General features: G+C 32.4%; 5 protein-coding genes across 5 annotated transcripts; 4 read left to right on the top strand and 1 right to left on the bottom strand.

Moving 5' to 3' along the window:
• Positions 1-2,477: 2,477 nt before the first annotated feature.
• On the top strand, positions 2,478-4,187 carry LOC17894476 (uncharacterized protein At1g65710). The gene has a single exon (XM_006302103.2). The coding sequence runs from the start codon at positions 2,542-2,544 to the stop codon at positions 4,051-4,053; it is 1,512 nt and encodes a 503-aa protein (XP_006302165.1). The 5' UTR covers positions 2,478-2,541; the 3' UTR covers positions 4,054-4,187.
• A 1,054-nt stretch (positions 4,188-5,241) lies between these two features.
• Positions 5,242-7,613, top strand: LOC17894043 (sm-like protein LSM8). The gene is made up of 6 exons (XM_006300512.2): positions 5,242-5,359; positions 5,632-5,694; positions 5,795-5,835; positions 5,924-5,998; positions 7,123-7,175; positions 7,261-7,613. Exons 2-6 carry the CDS (start codon positions 5,658-5,660, stop codon positions 7,349-7,351), a joined length of 297 nt encoding a protein of 98 aa, XP_006300574.1. The 5' UTR covers positions 5,242-5,359; positions 5,632-5,657; the 3' UTR covers positions 7,352-7,613.
• A 1,835-nt stretch (positions 7,614-9,448) lies between these two features.
• Positions 9,449-11,295, top strand: LOC17895322 (NDR1/HIN1-like protein 6). Its single transcript, XM_006302543.2, has 2 exons — positions 9,449-10,041; positions 10,878-11,295. Exons 1-2 carry the CDS (start codon positions 9,570-9,572, stop codon positions 11,171-11,173), a joined length of 768 nt encoding a protein of 255 aa, XP_006302605.2. The 5' UTR covers positions 9,449-9,569; the 3' UTR covers positions 11,174-11,295.
• A 770-nt stretch (positions 11,296-12,065) lies between these two features.
• LOC17895168 (glutathione S-transferase T3) lies at positions 12,066-12,992 on the bottom strand. The gene is made up of 2 exons (XM_023788374.1): positions 12,702-12,992; positions 12,066-12,626 (listed from the first exon to the last, which is right to left on the bottom strand). Exons 1-2 carry the CDS (start codon positions 12,990-12,992, stop codon positions 12,066-12,068), a joined length of 852 nt encoding a protein of 283 aa, XP_023644142.1.
• A 1,861-nt stretch (positions 12,993-14,853) lies between these two features.
• LOC17895523 (pre-mRNA-splicing factor SLU7-A) lies at positions 14,854-18,351 on the top strand. Its single transcript, XM_006302055.2, has 10 exons — positions 14,854-14,938; positions 15,622-15,785; positions 15,881-15,993; positions 16,198-16,611; positions 16,728-16,863; positions 16,953-17,252; positions 17,379-17,595; positions 17,708-17,811; positions 17,911-17,979; positions 18,080-18,351. Exons 1-10 carry the CDS (start codon positions 14,923-14,925, stop codon positions 18,152-18,154), a joined length of 1,608 nt encoding a protein of 535 aa, XP_006302117.1. The 5' UTR covers positions 14,854-14,922; the 3' UTR covers positions 18,155-18,351.
• Positions 18,352-19,786: the final 1,435 nt, after the last annotated feature.

Genomic DNA, 19,786 nt, shown 5'->3' with positions numbered 1-19,786 from the left:
TTTAAAATATCATTGTAAGTAGTTTGATTTAATTTATTTTAGTTTAAACTTTTTGTTTTTCTAATTTTTATTTATTTTTTTGTTTTCATGTATTTCTTTATGTTTTCATTGTTTTTTATATTTTTAAATGTAATACATATGCATAATAATATTTTATGGTCATAAGAAAATCAAGCTAAAGAAACCATATTCCTTCTTTTACTTTGGATGTTTGTTTCTTTCTCACATATTCATGTATATTTAATTTATTTTCAAAAGTATGTAATTTTTTAACAAAATAAAATTTTTGTTATATAATTATCAAACCAATTTGTAAGACATTCTTTTAAGAATAATGATCCTTATATTTAGTTTGTGATTCAACATGTAATAATACAAAGAATATTATAATTTGTTTTAACTTTGGATTTTATACTTGATTTCCTATCTAAAAAACAATTTGATATTACATTTTCTATCTATTATATATATTACAAGGATGAAAAATATAATTAAAACCTAGAAATATAACTTAAATTAAGAGAAATATAAAAAGAGATTAAAAATAAAATTATTTCTCGGGAATTTTTAAGGTTTCACTCTCTCCTTATTGGTCCATTTAGCATTTATTTTTAATTATAATATTTATTTTTAATTAAACCAAATATCTAACTCATTTAGTCATATACTTTAATTCATACTTGAAATCTACACTTTACTATTAAATTGTAACTTAAATTATATAACCTTTCAATTGACTATTTGTTTCCTCCATTTAACTTCAATTAACACACTATAAAATATAATTATAACTCCTCTGATTTAATTATTTTAGAATTGTAACTTACATCATATTTTATCCTATAAATACTCATTTTTACATTCTCCTCCACCATATCTGATATTCTCAATATTTTCTTTGTTTAATTTTTAATGTTCTTGCATGGGTTGAAAGCTCAATTAAAATATCATTGTAAGAGCTTGATTATATATTTGGTTAAAACTTTTGTTTTCAATTATATTTCTTCTTTATTTTATGTACTTCTTCATTTTTTCATTGTTTTTATACTATTAAATGTATAATACATATGTATAATAATATTTTATGGCTATAAGGAAATTACTTTATCGATGGGATTCAAAAATATTGATTTCTGACCATCACATTATAAGAAAAATCAAGCTAAATAAACCATTTTCATTGTTTTACTTTATATGTTTTTTTCTTTCTCACATATTCATGTATATTTATTTTATTTTCAAAGTATGTAATTATTTTAACAAAATATTTTTTTGTTATATTCAAACCAATTTGTAAGACATTGAAATAAATAAAATTTTATACACAAATAAAGGTAATTTTTGTGTATATTTATAAGTTTACACACATATTTGGATAAATTTCAACATTTTTAGTGGTTGTTTTGATAAAGTTTGAAAAGGGGGTAGATTTAAAAAGTGATATTTTTAAAGGGGTATTTTTTAAATTCTCCCAATTTCATTCCTATTTTTATCATTAACAATATTATTGTTTTATCAAAAAATACTTAAAAGTACTAAAGAAAATTACTATCAAAATTGCTTAATTGAAAAATTAATCAACGAATAAATTCAAAAGATATGGATGTATGCTTCTATTGTATGATTTAAATAAATAACATGTAAAAATTTCATAAGCATTAAAATTTATTTAATCTATTTTTATAAGTAATAAATAAATTAAAATAATTAAATAAATATACTACAACCCGCGCATATGCGCGTGACATTACCTAGTATTAATGAAAACACTCTTATTAACAACCAAAGAATCACCACATTCGTTATACCAAATTAACCAAAAATTCATTGGCAAACAAATCACTAATTTAAATGGCTAAAACTCATATATTTGTCAAAGAGAGTCTAACAAAATCTGAGATTATATCCTTTTTTTGGTAATCTAACAAAACCAACAAACATGCAAATAGCCGTTGGAATTCTAAAACTTATATTAAAAAAAAATTGAAAAACAAAAAAAAAAACAAAAACAAATTGCTTCGGAAAAAGTAGAAAATGATCAGAGATAATACGACATTGACTGCAGTCTATAACGGCTCAATTTTCAAAATCACTCTCAATGTTTAAATTACATACTTTCAATTTAACCCCGAATTTCTTAAAATCACAAATATCATCCCCACGATTCAAAATTCGTTAAAGTAAAGCGGCATATCCGAATATTTCCTGAAATAAAATGAACTGTGTTAGTCTCACAAATCTCATTACCAAATCAATAAATAATATTCTCAGACATTTCAATTTGACCCCAAACTTCTTAAAACTACAATCTCACCCCCACTTTTCATAATTCGTAAAAGTTAAGGGGCAAATCAGAATATTATCTGAAATAAAAGGGTCTGTGTCATTCACAATTAAAAACACAATTATTCTCAGAAATTTGAAGTTTTGAATTTTCCTTTTTTGTCTTTTTTCACACAAAAGACATTCCCCTGAAACCTCTCTAGTTCTTTAACTCACTTCAACACTTCTCTGTTCTTCTAAACTCTTCAGAACACGAAAATGGGTTGCTGTCTTAGCAAGAAACCTTCTCCTTCCTCTAATGGCACCACCACCACTTGTACTGTTAAACACTTAGATCCCATCAAACCCGAGATTGAACCAATTCAAGAAACAAAACCAAAACTTGAGAAACCGAATCAAGAACAAGAACAAGAACAAGAACAAGAACAAGAAGAAGCTTTGGTGGTAATAAAACAGAGGAGAAGCAATGAAGAAAGATCCAAGAAGACAGATTCAGACAAAGACTCTTTAGTTTCTTCTTCTTCTCCGGTGACTGAGAAACCAAACTCTACACCACTCGTGAGGATCTCAAGCTGTACTAAAGAAGAAGTTGATGCTATATTAATACAATGTGGGAAACTTAGTCGAAACAACTCTGCTGCTAAAACAAGAAGATACTCTGGTTCAAAGAGAAGCTTCGATTTTGACGGCGAAGCTACGGAGGAGGTGGACGGTGAGATTCAGATTCACGGGAATCGTCACCGTGGTGTTGAGAGAGTTAATGGTTCGCCACGGGAACGGAGAAGACGAACTCCGAGTAGAGAAAGAGATGATTCGAAAAGTTACCGATCCGGAAGCAGAGAAAGAGGAAGCAACGGCGGCGGCGGCGGTGGTGGTGGTAGTAGGAGAGTGAGTAGATCTCCGGCGAAAAGATCGGAGTTTCCCAGTGGCAGTTTTGTGAATTCGAGTAGACCGGGAAAGTTTGTTACGATTCCGGCTACGGATAAGAGCAACAATGTGGTGGTTGAGCCGTTAGTTAAACGGATTACGGTTAAGAGAAACATCGGAGACGCTTGTCGAATGGCAGCGTCTCCGAGATCAAAATCTCCGGCTAAAGCGGGGAATAACGTTCCTTCGCTAAGCCGGAGCAATTCAAGAAAGGCGGAACAATCGCCTTTTCGAAGGAATCCATTAGGAGATCTTGATCAAAACTCATCAAAAGTTCTTGGTTCTTGCAACAACAACATTACCAAGAAGATGACTGATTCTGTTAAAACTAATCAAGAAGGTCATGGATCTTGCAATACCACCAAGAAGATGATCGAAACAGCGAAAAACAATCCAAGAACGAGTAGAGCTGCAAGCCCGATAAGTCGGGCTACCGCGGTTGTGGAAGTAGTAGTGAAACAACCTACTCAAGTTGTGTTAAATAGAAGCAGATCATTGAGGAAATCGCGAGATTTCGATATGGTATCGAACGAGGATAACAATTACACAGCATTGTTGTTGAAAGATATACAGAATTTTCATGGGAAGAGTGTTGAGGTTGAGGATAGCGCGGTTTCGTTACCTTTATGTGTTACTAAAGCTTGTTCAATTGTTGATGCAGTTGCTGATCTTAACTCTATGAGTAGTAACACTTGTTTGAGCTCTGATTCGAGCCGGTTTAGATTCACATCGACTGCGAAAAAGGCGGATTTGATTGAACCGAGTTTTGAGAAGTATGTGACTTTGAAGAGAGGTGGTGGTGGTTCGTTGGAGGAATCATCAGGGAGTAACAATGTTACATGATTAGAGTTTCTACTTAGGCAATGACACTAACTCGTGTTGTTGAGGTTTAATAAATATGACATTGTTGTTTGTTTGGTTTGTTTTTGTATTCACTTTGCTCATTTTGAATGAAATGTTTCTCTTCAATGTTATGACTTTGATTATGTGGAAGTTAATTGTTGAACCAAATGGTTCAGTTTGGGTTAGAAAATTAAACCAAACAAAATTTCGGTTTATTTGTATTCACTTTGGTCATTTCAGTGAATTTTCTCTTCATGTTGTGACTTTGTTTATGTGGAAGTTAATTGTTCAACCAAATTGTTAGGTTTGGGATAGAAATTTCAGAAATTGTCGAATTAAACCAAATAATAATTTTGATTTATTTTGTATCCAATTTGTTCATTTGAATGATTTTTTTCTCCATGTTATGACTTTGTTTATGTGGAAATTAATTGTTAAACAAAATGGTTCGGTTTGGGATAGAAATTTCTGAATTTGTCGAATTAAACCAAACAAAATTTCGGTTTATTTGTATTTACTTTGGTCATTTGAATGAATTTTCCTCTTCATGTTATGATTTTGTTTATGTGGAACTTAATTGTTAAACCAAATGGCTCGGTTTGAGATAGACATTTCAGGATTTGTTGAATTAAACCAAACAAAATTTCGGTTTATTTGTATTTACTTTGGTCATTTGAATGAATTTTTCTCTTCATGTTATGATTTGTTTATGTGGAACTTAATTGTTAAACCAAATGGTTCGGTTTGGGATAGAAATTTCAGAATTTGTGGAGTTAAACCAAATTAGTTTCGGTTTATTTTGTATCCACTTCTCATTTTATTCTAATCCTCTCTTGTTCATGTTACCACAATTATGTGGGATGGTAGCAATAATCTTTAAGTAGGTTTAGATTAAACCTGTTTGGTTTGGTTTGGGATAAAAATTTCAGAATTTGTCGAATTAAACCGGTTTATTTTGTATTCACTTCTCACTTTAATCCAATCTTCTCTTCTTCATGTTATGAAAATTAACAATGTTATGAAATGGTTAGCAATTGTTTTTAAGTGGGTTAAACCGTTTTGGTTCGGGTCAAAATTTTGTTAATTTCGGGTTTGGGGAGAATTGTCGAATTAAACCGGATAAATTGTCGGTTCGGTTTGGGTGTATGTATCTCTGAGAAATTTCTTAAGTTCGTCTTTAACCTATAACATCAAAATCAAAGACACCCCCGAAGAGTTCTTTGAAAACAGTGAGGAGGTTTTTTTAGGGCTTTACGAATCAGAAAGCTCTGCTAAGCAACTGGGTTTTGATTCAGAAGCAGTAAAGGTTTGACCTTTTTCTCTATCTTTCGTCTTCCTTATACGTTTCTTCTGCGTACCTTGAATACCTCTGGTCTGTGATATTACATATGGTTCTTCTCTGATTTGGGTCGAATTACGCTGGATTTATCTATTGTTTCTCTTAATTATGTGTTCATCTCAAGTTTGGTGAAGTTTCTCCTCTGGAGAGTGTAGAATCTGTGGGACTGTGTTTGTTATCTGTTATGCCCACCAAGTGTTCGATGAAATTCCTAGTCTAATATTTTAGTAACCTTTCAGGTCATATTGTTCTCTGGACTGTTAATATGGCTACAGCTACTGGACTCGAGTCTCTTGTTGATCGTAAGTTTGTCTTTTTAAGCAACATTCTAGATTGAGTTCGTGGTGCTATATTTATCGCATGAATTGAGCTTAAAAATTTATCTTTTGGTTGGTGTTGCAGAGATTATTTCGGTGATTACAAATGATGGACGCAACATTGTGGTATATTAATTTCTCTTCTTGTGTGTTATATGATTTGTCACTTGAAATATATAAGCAAAGAGAGCAATATCGGTTTTAAAATTTTCAGGGAGTTCTTAAAGGTTTTGACCAAGCTACAAATATAATCCTTGATGAATCTCATGAACGTGTGTTTTCCACAAAGGTTAGCTTCTGATTTCTGTTTCAAAGTACTAAATTGAATGGGTGTGAATACTAGTTTCTGCAAGTATTGGCCAGTTTTTTTATAATAACATTGTTCCGTCTGTGATTTTGTGGCTTGGACCCTTGAATTGTTACATCTAACCGTGAGAGTCATTTTCATTAGGGTTGTATAATGTAGCAGAGTTCTTGATGTCCCCATGTCGTGTCTGTAGTGATCCGTTAGAATTAGAAAAATTGAGGTGCAAGCTCACTAGGATGCTAGTTTGATTTATGTTCATTGTCAGAGCATTTTTCTCCATCTGGATGTTTAATTGTTTGTATGTTCTTGCTAATAATGTACATTGAGTCATTGCTTGGTTTATTTTGTGTAATGCCATCTATTGAGGAAAAAACATAGTCTGACATTTAAGATAGGCTGGTTTCTATAGTACTTTGAGTGGATAAAGTAATAATTGGCCTCTGAATGGAAGAAACTAAATCAGAAATTGTAGATAGCGACTACAGATATGGCGATGGTGCTTACACTGAAATAGTTTTAGTGCTATAAAGTCTATAATTCATCAAATGTTATATAATTGAAATGGAAACTTTTGTGATTGCATTTAACAAATGCTTTAGCTAGCTCTATGTGAGTCAAACCTTTACTGGCAGTGTGTACATAATTTATTTTTGTTTTCATAAAGATGCTTAAAGGCTTAATTCCTTTTTGTTTTCTTGTTTGGACCAAGACTGTAATACTCCATTAGGCCAGTGTTTTTGGGAGGGATTAGTATTCGTCGTAATGGCACATCTGTGGAGATTTTTTGGCTTAGAAATAGAGATGTTTCTGTTAAAATGATGAGTAATTGGAGAAAAATATTTCGGTTACATGTCATTTGTGACTAAAACATGTTAGGAAGCGGAGAAGGGCATGTGATCTCATAAGAATTGCATCTTTAGATTCTGTAATACTGACTTCCATTAGTGTCTAGTGGATTCAAATATGAACAAAGTTGCTTTTAAACCACCCTTAAGTTTCTGATTTAGCATTGAGACCTCTTACTATGTATTTTTCAGTCTCTTTCTCTCTCTCTTCAGGGTAAGATCTTTTAATGTGTTAGTGTTTTATGTGTCTTGAGCTTTCAGGAAGGAGTACAACAAGTTGTGTTGGGTTTGTACATTATCAGAGGCGACAACATGTATAAATCTCATCCTCGTTTTCCTTTTTCGCATTTGCCTAGCATTGGCAATATTCTAACTCGGCAATTGTTTTTATTTAATCAGAGGTGTTATTGGGGAGCTAGACGAGGAGCTTGATGCAAGCCTGGACTTATCAAAACTGAGAGCTCAACCTTTGAAACCCGTCGTGCATTGATTGAAAATAGCTATGGTGAGATCTAAAACAAAGAGAAGATTTGATTGTAAACAATTTGGATAGTTTGTTTTGATGTCATCAATGTCTGGGAGAGTTGTCTGTTTTGTGTATTCTAAGGACAAGAAGGTTATATGTTATTCTATGTATAACGTTTCGCCGTTGTTTGCTTCAAAACTAGTTGATATCTGAGTCAAGGTGGAAGTAAAAATGTAAGCTGAAACTAAATTTGGAAACCTTATAACATGGTTACACGGTTGTGACATAGAAACTTCATTCAATCGTTAACACGTTATATGTTCGGTTTTTAATTCAGCTTTTTTATCGGCCTAAACCTTGTGAAGCAAATTGGCCATAGCACATATGAAACTATGCACCTCCGTATTGGAGAGGGGAAGTACCTCGAGTCGGCTTGGTTTCATGATGTATGTTGTCGTCCCATCATGAAAAATTGAAGAACATATCTCACTGGGTGTTCGGGTACCCGATCGGGCTTGTGTCGGGTATTTTGGATTTTTTGGTATTTCAGTAAAAGGGTCATAGACCCATTTGGGTATTTATAGTATTCGGGTTCGGGTTCGGATAAACATCCATCAGCTTCGATTCGTTTTGGACTATACCCGATAAACGAAATACGCTTTGGATTTGGTTTGGTTTTGAATCTTTTATCCGAATCTAAATAAAAAATAATCGTTTAAGAAACTTCGAACTCAATGTTAAATATTAAGCGCAAAAAAGAGACCACAGGTTCTGGTATGGGTTTTGGATCCGGCGGCCTATCCCACAACACTAGTGTAATCGATGTTTTTTTCAAGGATTCATCAATAGAACAAGTGAAATATTGCACAGTCGGATACAATGGCACATCTGAACATGTTCAAAACCAAACAAGGCTCCTCTAGACTAATGTCTCATCATCTCATGTAAGATAAAGAGTTGTATGTGGCACAAAGATCTCCTAAACGCTTTGTAGTGAGCTCTTGGAAGCTTCTGAATCAGGAATACAAAGTCCTTTAACGAAGTTAACCATCTCAACGAAATATACGTAGAACTTTTATAGAGTACCTAATACGCAAAAAGGACTAGTTTAATATGACCAGCAGGAGAATAGTCTTCTAGAAATTTTCGTTGACATGTCAACAATAAAAAAAATTCAATAAGATGGATTTTATTATGTCAACAAAAGAAAAAAAGAACAATAAGATTGTTTCTTTTCTCAGTCACTATTTTTATTTTATTTTAAAACTAATCCCCACTATTTTAAAAAATAAAATAAAATTGATCAATGAATTTGAACTTATAATAAATTATATAAATAATAATGGTTGGGGATATGATCAGTTTGATCAATTCTTTTTTCTTTTTTCCTGGACAAGAAAAACTAAATTCAGTGGCAAGTTTAGAAAATAAGTATATATAAGAAAAAAAAAAGAACCGTGACGGCATGCATGAGAACACTGCTACATAAGTCAAGAGAGATTAGGTCAACAAAAATTGATATTTTGACTTTATAATATATACTCATAATCAAAATCCAAATATTCAAAAGCATATATATATATATATATATATATATATATATATTTTAAAAATAACTAAAAAAATATGGGTCGAAGCTTATACATCTAAGGTTTTGCCAGAAATTTTTACGAGTTGAGTTATTGGCTTTTTGTACTTTAGGATACAATTATCAAAATGACAAGAAAAAACATATTTTGAGAATATAAAAAGAGTAGAACTCTAGAGATGAAAGATCATCTTATTAACATCATCTTATTATACACTAAAGTGGATATATGTATTTTTAGTTGTTTAATTAGGTATGGTTTGTTTTCCTAAAAGTCACTATATTTTTTTCCATATACATTACACAAGTTCACACACATGAATTACGTATACAATTTCACCTACTAAGATTTTTAAATTTATCTAACAGTGTCACATCAAATTCACCATAAAAGACCGCTACCTCAACACCACACGGCAAATTCAAATCACACGTGTGTCCTCTTCTATGGTAAACTAGTTTACTCGTTTTCATATTCTCTCAAATAACCAAAATTAAAACCATAGGTTATATAAGTCTCTCTACCCATTGAAAACTTCTTCCTTATTGACTTTTAAACCCATACACTTGTTCCTTATATTCGTTTCCCTAACCCCTAAACAAAAATCTAAATCTCTTCTTCTTCTTCTTTGGTATCATCAAGATTCATCAAGAATGTCTCAACACCAAAAAATCTATCCGGTCCATGACCCTGAAGCTCCAGCGGCACGACCAACGGCTCCTTTGGTTCCTCGTGGTTCATCAAGATCAGAACAAGGAGACCCATCTAAAGAAGACTCTTTGAACCAAAGGCCACAACGGTTCTTGCCTTTGACTCCACCAAAGAAGAAAGGATCAAGAAGCTGTTGTTGTACATGTGTTTGTTACACGTTTTGTTTTCTTTTGTTACTTGTTGTTGTAGTAGGCGCGACGATTGGTATACTTTACCTTGTCTTTAAACCGAAGTTACCGGATTACTCTATTGATCGGTTACAGCTTACCCGGTTTGCGGTTAACCAAGATTCGAGTTTGACTACGGCTTTTAATGTTACTATTACTGCTAAGAATCCTAATGAGAAGATTGGGATTTACTATGAAGATGGGAGTAAGATTACTGTGTGGTACTTGGAACATCAACTAAGCAATGGTACGTCAATTTTGGTTTTACTCCGGTTTGGTTTATTTTGATTCTTTTTATTAAAAATCTCGGTACAAACTGGTTTATTTGGTTAATTTCGGTTCTCGTCCGCTTGTTTCTTTCCGGTTCTCTTCTGTTTGGCTTCATTTTTTCGGTTTATGGATTTTTTGGTTTTCGGATTTTCTGGTTTTAAATAATAATATGCAAAATAAAATTATATTTATTATGGATTATGATTACATCAAGTTTATATACCTTAAGTAATGGTACATCAATTTTGATTTAGCCCCGACTAAACGTAGAAATGCTTCAAAAATCTCAGTTCAAACTGGTTTTTTGGTTGATTCCGGTTCTCGATATATCAAAGTTTGAATTACGGGTGCTTGATTCAAATTTTCGGTTTTCGGATTTTCTGTTTTTAAAAAAAAAAATATTCAATTTTTTTTTATATAATGGATGGTTGTTACATATTTGGTTTCATTTTGGATTAGACTATAGTCAAATATATCTTTAGTTTGTAAACACAATTTGGTTTAATATAGTTTTTCTTTGTTTGATTCATATTAAAAATTTCGGATATAAAAGAGTTAATTATTTAAATCAGAATTAATTTTTTTTTGGTGAACTAAATCAGAATTAATTTATTATTCTTTTTCGTATCAATATTTTGGTTAGAGTAGTCGACTTATATTGGTTTAACCGGATTGAACACCCAAAAACTTAACGAATTTGCTTACGTTAACCGGTTTTCTTGTTTGATTAAAATTGGTTTACAAAATACCAACCCTTGATCTTATTTTAGATTTTAACTTAACTGAACTTTTTTTGTGAATTTTGTTTTATAGGATCGTTGCCAAAATTTTACCAAGGCCATGAAAACACAACAGTGATATACGTAGAAATGACTGGTCAAACTCAGAATGCATTGAGTTTAAGAACAACATTAGAAGAGCAACAACAAAGAACCGGGAATATACCGTTGAGAATTAGAGTTAACCAACCGGTTCGGGTTAAATTTGGGAAGTTAAAGCTCTTTGAAGTGAGGTTCTTGGTCAGGTGTGGTGTATTTGTTGATAGCTTGGCAACAAATAATGTTATTAAGATTCAAAGTAGTAGTTGCAAATTTAGACTTAGGTTATAAGTATGTCTAAATTTATTTATTTATTTACATTTCACTGTTATATAGTTCTCCTCTACACAACATGATTGTGTCTCATACTCTCAGAGCTTTGTTGTATAAATAAATTACTTATTTTTGTTACACACATATGTTTGGTAGTTTTTGCTTTTTTACTTCACACACATTTTATGTTTTGTTGACCTATGGTCATTTTCAATACAATCAAAACCAAATTAAGTAAACTAAAATTTATAATTAAAAAAAATGAAATCATATAACTACTGTTACTAGCAATTTATGTTTATATTTGTCATCTTAAAAATCTTGCTTTGGTTTTGTAACAAATAAGTGATCAAAACGGCGTCGTCCTAGCCTAGTTTTCATATTGAAAAAGTATAGTAAATCCATTATTTACTTATTTAAGAATATCTCCAATGGTACTATGTATCTTACTCTAAACTCTATATTTAGAGTAAAAGCATATCCAATTGTACTTTATATCCTAATCTAATCTGGAATTATACTATTCATTTATCTAGTTTTAAAATTAGTTTTTTTTATTTACAAAGTGATCATTCTATTTTCATATGCTACCATGATATACCTAAACAAAATTAAGTAATAAAAATTTATACACTTATAAAGATTAGTATTTAATAAAATATGTTAAATTATTTTAATACTTAAAAAACAAAATAACATATCTTAACTAAAAAATATAATGAAAGAACAAATAATAATTATATTAAAAATACATAACGAGCACTATAAACTAAAATATAAATAAAAGCTCCCAAATAAAAACATGTCTTTAACAAAACTAACTAGACCATCATAATCTAGTGATTTAATAAATCTTCTAGATCGTTTCCTGATCCGTAGAGATTATTAAAGTAGATGCCAAAAGACCTTGTTAATCAACCCTTTTCTTTAAGATTTTTGCTTGCTCAGATTGAATATAGGCACGAATATTTGGATCTTCAATAGAACTTAAGTTTTGACATAAAATTTTGTTTTCTGTTCTAAGTTTTTTCAATGCTAAATGTTCACATTGAAGCTCCAAATATTGTTGTCTTTGTTCGCTTATCTTCTTTAGTTGCTCCAAAAGTTGTTTATTTCCTCCATCTAAAGTCTTGATAGCATTCGATGTTTCATCATAGTTTTTTCTTTTTAGTTTAGATTTTTTCACCCCACTTGGTTGTTGAGGCGGAGATCTGCCAATTATGTCATCTTCTTCATCTAAATTAAGATCAAATGAAGACAAACCTGGAGACACCGAGGGAATGGAATCATGGATAGTATTTTCTGACTCTGAAGATGTATGTCTCAAATCACATGGATTTTGTATCTTTCTAGCAGAGGTGACACCATTTTTAAACTTTTCAAAGTCTTTAATAATGTTCCATACATGATCAAATTTCCAACCAGATTTGAATCTTGAATCTTGCATTAGCATTTCTTTCGCTTGATTGAACTACATACAATTTCAAAATAAAATAAATAAATAATTAGACAAATAAGTAAACTAAAATTCGTATAAAATACTCACGATATCATCACTTGAAACACCACTTTGACAACTATTTTCACATTGTCTTATGCATGCATGTAGTTTTTTTGTTGCTCTCTCGATATTCTGAAATCGACATTGGAGAGATTTTTTCGAACGTTTACTCCAAGTCCTATTTTTTCCATCCTCAAAAGCTTTCACCACACGATCCCAGAAATGATCGGATGATTGATAATGACCAGTGATTGGATCTTGAGAAATTTTTAGATAGACTTCACATAAGAACTTATCTTCTTCTTTAGAATATCCCGAAGAACGAGAACCAGACATTCTTGTTAAAAAATAAGAGAAGGTGAAGGTTTGTATATAAAATTGTGAAAGGGTTGAATGGAGATAAAAATCGGAGAGGTAAGTTATAGATGAATTGATGGTACAATGACAAAAAGATAGCAAGATTCCCAGGTTTCTCAATCTATTATCTAACTAACAATACAATGACAAAATAATAAACAAGAATCTCACTTTTCTTTCTCAATCTATTATGAAAAGATATAATATTATCTTTTTGATTTTTAATTAAAATAAATCGATATAATTTGTAGATTTTAAGAGTAAAAAATTATCTTAAATTAATAATATGTATATATATATATACTTTGCCATATTTATTTTAGAGTAAAAAATAGAGGTTTATAACCATTAGAAAACATCTACTCTATATTTAGAGATCTCTATATTTATAGTAAAATATAAAAGCAACCATATGGTCACACTAATTAAAGTAAATCCATTGTTTAACTATAGAATTCTGGTTTTTCCCAAAAAAAAAAATTATAAATCGAATTTTAGCTTTTTGCTGGTTTGATGTTGTTTTAGGGGCCGATTGGCGCAGAGCTTTCAAGGATGTCGGAGCATTTAAATTTTTTTTTTTTTGTCGATCAGACTTTCTTTAGATAATTCACACAACCACTTATTTTTTCCTCTTTGATTTTTAAGCTCTAAAAACAAGTCTAAAAAAAATTCTTTTTTTTCTTCTCAGCATAATATTTGAAAATTATTTTAAAGTTTTTATCTATTTTTACATATTTTTATGAACAAATTGTGCTAATTTTTTTCCTTTCTTAAGATCCGTTTTGCTAAAAATAGCATTATTATATTTATAGAATTAACATTCTTCAAAACCAGAAGACTGGTTACTGTTTAATGGATTTCTAACAACTCAAGATTTTACAACTACTCAAAAAAAAAGAAAAGAAGAAACATTCAAAACAATTAAAAAAGTATAATTATTAGCCATAATAATCGTTCAACAATCATTGAATCACCAAAAAGTTAAGGAAATGTTTTTACAATTAAGTATTTTATTATTTCTATATTTTAGTTTCTTGTTAAATGTATATTTGGTTTGTTAGCAAAATAGCAAATTTTATAGTGACTAGTTTATTTTTAGAGAAATACCATTGTATATACCTGGAAAACTATATAATTAAGTATCTAACTATGTGATTTTAGAAATTAGATAAATAAGAGAGTGAGAGAGTGGTGTTTATACATTTTTACCATTGTTTTGTTTTATAATATCTTCTTTCAAATAATCAATAATTTAACATGATAGATATAAGTTTACCTTGTATCTTATAAACTTATCCGCATAAAAGATGATTTACCTCGATAATAAACAAAATAACCACAACAATCATCATTTTCTTAATATTTATGGCGATAAATCAATTAAATTTTCATGAAGATAAGTATGATAATGTATAAGTTAACTATAATAACTCATTTATCACAGTAACTAATACTTTAATATAAAAGTTAGCCGATATCAATTGTATAATAACACGTTGAATATGAGTTTATCGTATAACTTTAAAGTTATCATGATAAATAGTGTTATCGACTACGAATGAACAATGTTAATTATTGCTATTAGATTTAAAATTTTATCTCAATATTATCTTTGTTAGCACAATATATAAGAGAGGGTTATTATGGCATTAATTGAGTTAGATTGAGTCCAAAATCTTGCTTTGGTTTTGGTTGGAAAGCAAATTAGTAGTGGGCCTGATAAGCCCATATTTGATTACACATTCTTTGGTTGGAGAATAAATTAGTGGCGGGCCTTATAGGCCCATATTCGATTACACATTCAATCACCTCCTGAATTTTTTACCATAAAAGCCGTAACCTTTTCTTCTTCTTCGTTTCTTCATAAATCACCTCAGAGAGGAGTCGAAAGCTTAACGATCAGATAAACATGGCGACGGCTTCAGGTTCCAAATCCTTCAACTTTTTCTTCTAAATTACTTCAACCTGTCTCTCGATTTGGTTCTTAATTTCTCTTTGGCGTTCGAGAATCTCTATTTTGAATCCTTATTTCGTATCGTGAAATTTTAGGGTTCTTACTGTTTTTGGAAGTTGTCGTATCTTAGTCTCTCTCTGTATTTCTCTGTTTTGGGTTTTGATTTAAGCCAATTTGTGAAACTTACGAGTTTGATTCAGATTTTGGTATTCTTGTTTGTGATCGATTCGTTCAATTTCTCTTTCAAGTTCTCGATTTGATAGTCGATTTCCCTATCGTGGTCAAGAATCTCTGTTCTGATAGAAGTTAGGGTTCGTATCATGGGTTCTCTCTGTTTAGGTTAGATCGAAATCAGTGATACTAAAGAGTCCAAATAAGTTTGCTTTTCTTACTGATTTGTTGCTTTGGGTGATTTTGTTTGTTGTTGGGTGATATTTAGAGTCTCTGATTTGAGTTTGTACATATTTTTCCGTTGTTAGGTTCGTTTTTTTGGTATTTTGCAAATTCCTTCATCTCTATGTGAGATACAGTATGGTACTCAATTTATATAGGGCTACTTATTGTTCTGATGTTTGTTATTTTGGCCAATTTGCAGAGTTAATTATATAGTCAGTTCTGAATTTTATCTGACGTATGTTCTTGGGAAATTTGCAGTTGCTTTTAAGTCTAGAGAAGATCATAGGAAGCAAATTGAATTAGAGGAAGCTCGTAAAGCTGGGCTTGCTCCAGCTGAGGTCGATGAGGATGGAAAGGAGATTAATCCTCATATCCCGCAGTATATGTCATCTGCTCCATGGTATCTCAATTCTGAAAAACCGGTAAGCTAAATCCTTCTTTCGTTCAGTTGCTTCTCTGAATTTTCTTGTTTGAACATTCACACTGAATACTCTTTTATTTCGATTGGTTTTGACAGAGTTTGAAGCATCAAAGGAAATGGAAGAGTGATCCTAATTACACTAAGTCATGGTATGACAGAGGTGCAAAGATCTTTCAAGCCGAAAAATACCGGAAGGGAGCATGTCAAAAGTATGTCCCTCCCTCTTTTCTTTTTCTGTCTGTTTCTATTGCTTCAGTTTTAGTATTGTGATTCAATCCATTGAATGTTTATGGCGTTGGTTGTTGTGACATTTCTAAACCCAATATATGATTTTTTGACTTTGAAAGATTGAAACATTTTTATTTGTTTTAATTTATTCACTCTCTAACTTGGGATGCCTTTTTTTTATGAAGCTGTGGTGCAATGACACATAATGCAAAAGCTTGTATGGATAGGCCTCGTAAGATTGGGGCAAAATACACAAACAAGAATATTGCACCAGATGAGAAAATTGAGAGTTTTGAACTTGACTATGATGGCAAGAGGGATCGATGGAACGGTTATGATCCTTCAACCTACCATCGTGTGATAGATCTTTATGAAGCAAAAGAGGATGCACGAAAGAAGTACCTGAAGGAGCAGCAACTGAAGAAACTTGAGGAAAAGAACAATAACGAAAAAGGTGATGATGCAGCCAGTGATGGGGATGAAGAAGAAGATGACTTAAGGGTCGATGAAGCCAAGGTTGATGAGAGCAGGCAGATGGATTTCGCGAAGGTTGAAAAGCGTGTTCGAACAACTGGTGGTGGTAGCACAGGAACTGTAAGGTATGGACTAGTCATTATTTTTCATCTACAAAATATCTCATCTCTCATCACATAGGTTTATTTGGCTGGAATCTTTTACTTGATGCACTAATGGTGTGACCTTCTCTTAATTTCAGAAATCTGCGTATCAGAGAAGACACTGCAAAATACTTGTTGAACCTTGACGTCAACTCAGCTCATTATGACCCTAAAACCCGATCCATGCGTGAAGACCCGCTTCCAGATGCAGATCCAAATGACAAATTTTATCTGGTTAGTATCATGCTCATCATGGATCATGTAGTTGTATTTTATATTTTGATGATATTTACATACTAACTATCTTTTTTTCATCTATCCAGGGAGATAACCAATATAGAAACAGTGGCCAAGCCTTGGAGTTCAAACAGCTAAACATCCATTCATGGGAGGCATTTGACAAGGGACAGGACATGCATATGCAAGCTGCTCCCTCCCAAGCTGAATTGCTTTATAAGAGCTTTCAGGTTGCAAAGGACAAACTAAAATCTCAGACAAAGGACACAATCATGGACAAGTACGGGAATGCAGCTACAAAAGATGAAATTCCAATGGAGCTGTTGCTTGGGCAAAGTGAAAGACAGGTTGAGTATGACCGAGCTGGGAGGATTATAAAGGGACAGGTACGGTCTTTGATGGTTTCCTTGAGTTATTACCTGGTGCATTCTTATTCTGATATGACTAGCATATGAGAAGTGTGCTTTTTGCGTGAATCTATTTCGTTCTTAATAGTTTTTTGTTGTGTACAGGAGGTGATATTGCCAAAGAGTAAATATGAAGAAGATGTTCATGCTAATAATCACACCAGTGTTTGGGGCTCATACTGGAAAGACCATCAATGGGGTTATAAATGTTGCCAGCAGACCATTCGCAATAGCTACTGCACAGGTTCTGCTGGAATTGAAGCTGCAGAGGCTGCCCTTGACCTGATGAAAGCTAATATTGCTCGAAAAGAAGCCACTGAAGGTTTGTATAGACTCTATTTATTCTTCCACTTTCTAATGATTTCTATATATATTTTGTAATGCTGTTTTACTTTTTAGGCCATGTAACATTGGTTTTGTATTTTGGTTATCAGAGAGTCCAAAAAAGGTTGAAGAGAAGAGAATGGCCTCATGGGGAACTGATATTCCTGAAGACTTGGAATTGAACGAGGAGGCACTTGCTAATGCTCTTAAAAAGGTAAGAAGCCATAGTTTCAGTCACATTTTTCTCTTTTCAAAAACGTTTCTTTGACCTGCAGATTTCTCTGACTTTGTCGCTTATGTTCTTGTTTCGCAGGAGGATCTCAGTAGAAGAGAAGAAAAAGATGAAAGGAAACGCAAGTACAACGTCAAATACAACAACGATGTAATGATCTAATTAAACAATCAAAAAAATTTCTAACTAGTGATTGTATCATATCCTTGATTTTAGTAGAGATTAATCGAAACCTCTTGTTTCATCGCAGGTTACTCCGGAAGAGATGGAAGCTTACAGGATGAAGAGAGTTCACCATGAGGACCCAATGAAAGATTTCCTCTAATATGTGTTCATCTAGTAGTGTTGTACGTATTTTGACATTGAAGCTTTGTGGAAGTTGTGGCTTCTACTACTACTAGTACTTTAATGCTTTTCGAGTTTTCGTTACTGTCCTGGTGAAGTCGTCATGACACCATTTTCGTCTCATGTTGACTGAACTTTTATCTCCTTTGCTTCTGCCTCCATATGCAACTTTGATCACATCTGTGTAGGAACATGCTCTTAAATAAGTGGTGGAACCACATGGACTCGAGGTTGTCCTGCCGCATTGAGCACGGGCTGACTCTTGTTGTCCACCACTTTTACTCTTGCTTGACCGCCTCTACCACCATTTCGCAAATGTAGTGAACTGAAGATACTTTAGGCTCGAGTGTGTTAGCCAAACCTACTAAGTTGAATATATGAACCACCGAACCAAACCGACCTTGCCTAATGATCATTTTACAAATTAGCCAATTTTCTATTTGCATTGTCAAATTTGCATGAAAACTCTTTTCGAAATCCGTTTCCCGTTTCGGAAACAGAAACTTTTGAAAACTCGGAAACTATAATGGAAACATGATTCCTAACTTTTTTTTTTATTTAGAAACACCGTAGAAACTCGCGTTTTCATTTTGGAAACTCGACGAAATCCTAAAATTTTAGTTTAGAAATTTAATAAACAAAAATTTTGATTTATAATATATAGAGTGATTACTTTTATACTTTTAAAACCTGATTAATTTAATTTAAATACACATATACAATAATATATGATATATTAATATCTAAATTTTGGATTTCAGTGTTTTAATATTTATCTTTTAGTTAAACTATTTAGTATATATATTTTTATTAACGAGTTATTTCAAATATTTAAAATTAATATAGTTTGGATGTTTAATGTTAATATTATATATATATGGATATATGTATATATTATTAGCATTTCCAACACGTTTCTATATCTTTTGTTTTTTTTCATTATTATTAATGGGCCTTATCCCAAATGGGCTTTTGGACCTGCAAATTACAAAAGATAAAGTTACACGAACAGAAAAAGGGTTCGCCCTAATCAAGCAGCTAAGATCTTTCTGAGCTGATTAGCCGCCGCAGAAACTCCGGCATCCATTTCCGACGTATACGAGGCAGACTACTTCGCTGCTGAATCGAATGAGACAAATTCATGGAGCCGGAGTATACGAGACCGGCTCCGAATCAGCTCAAATGACCCGCCGCTCTGCAACACACCTCTCGGGAATACCCATTTTCCGACTGGATGGCCTCCATAAACGGAGAGTCCCCTTCCTAGCAACTCATCCGACACAAACATAACACTCAGCCACCTTCGAAGAGCTACTAACAACCTTTTCCCGAGACAACCAAACACAGATCCGGTTTAGTTAAACAGTAATCATGGTAGTTAAGGAGGCTTGGTGGCTCAACAACCCTCCAAAACCAATATCCACGACAGTCGGCTACGATCAAAAGATCCACTGCTAATTACTAAACGGACAGCTCACCCTCCTTACCAACAAACAACTTCCGCCGCGACCATAGAAACAAACACGATGGTTGAGCCTAGAAAATCTCCAAAGCAAACATCCGTAGTCTTCAACCGAAGATATTAAGATCAGAGATTTTACAGCCACCGAGG

Source organism: Capsella rubella, unplaced genomic scaffold (genome assembly GCF_000375325.1).
Source record: "Capsella rubella cultivar Monte Gargano unplaced genomic scaffold, Caprub1_0 scaffold_2, whole genome shotgun sequence".
NCBI classification, from domain to species: Eukaryota; Viridiplantae; Streptophyta; class Magnoliopsida; order Brassicales; family Brassicaceae; genus Capsella; species Capsella rubella.
Note: the sequence above shows the minus strand (reverse complement) of the source record. Positions and strands in the feature narration are given on the sequence as shown.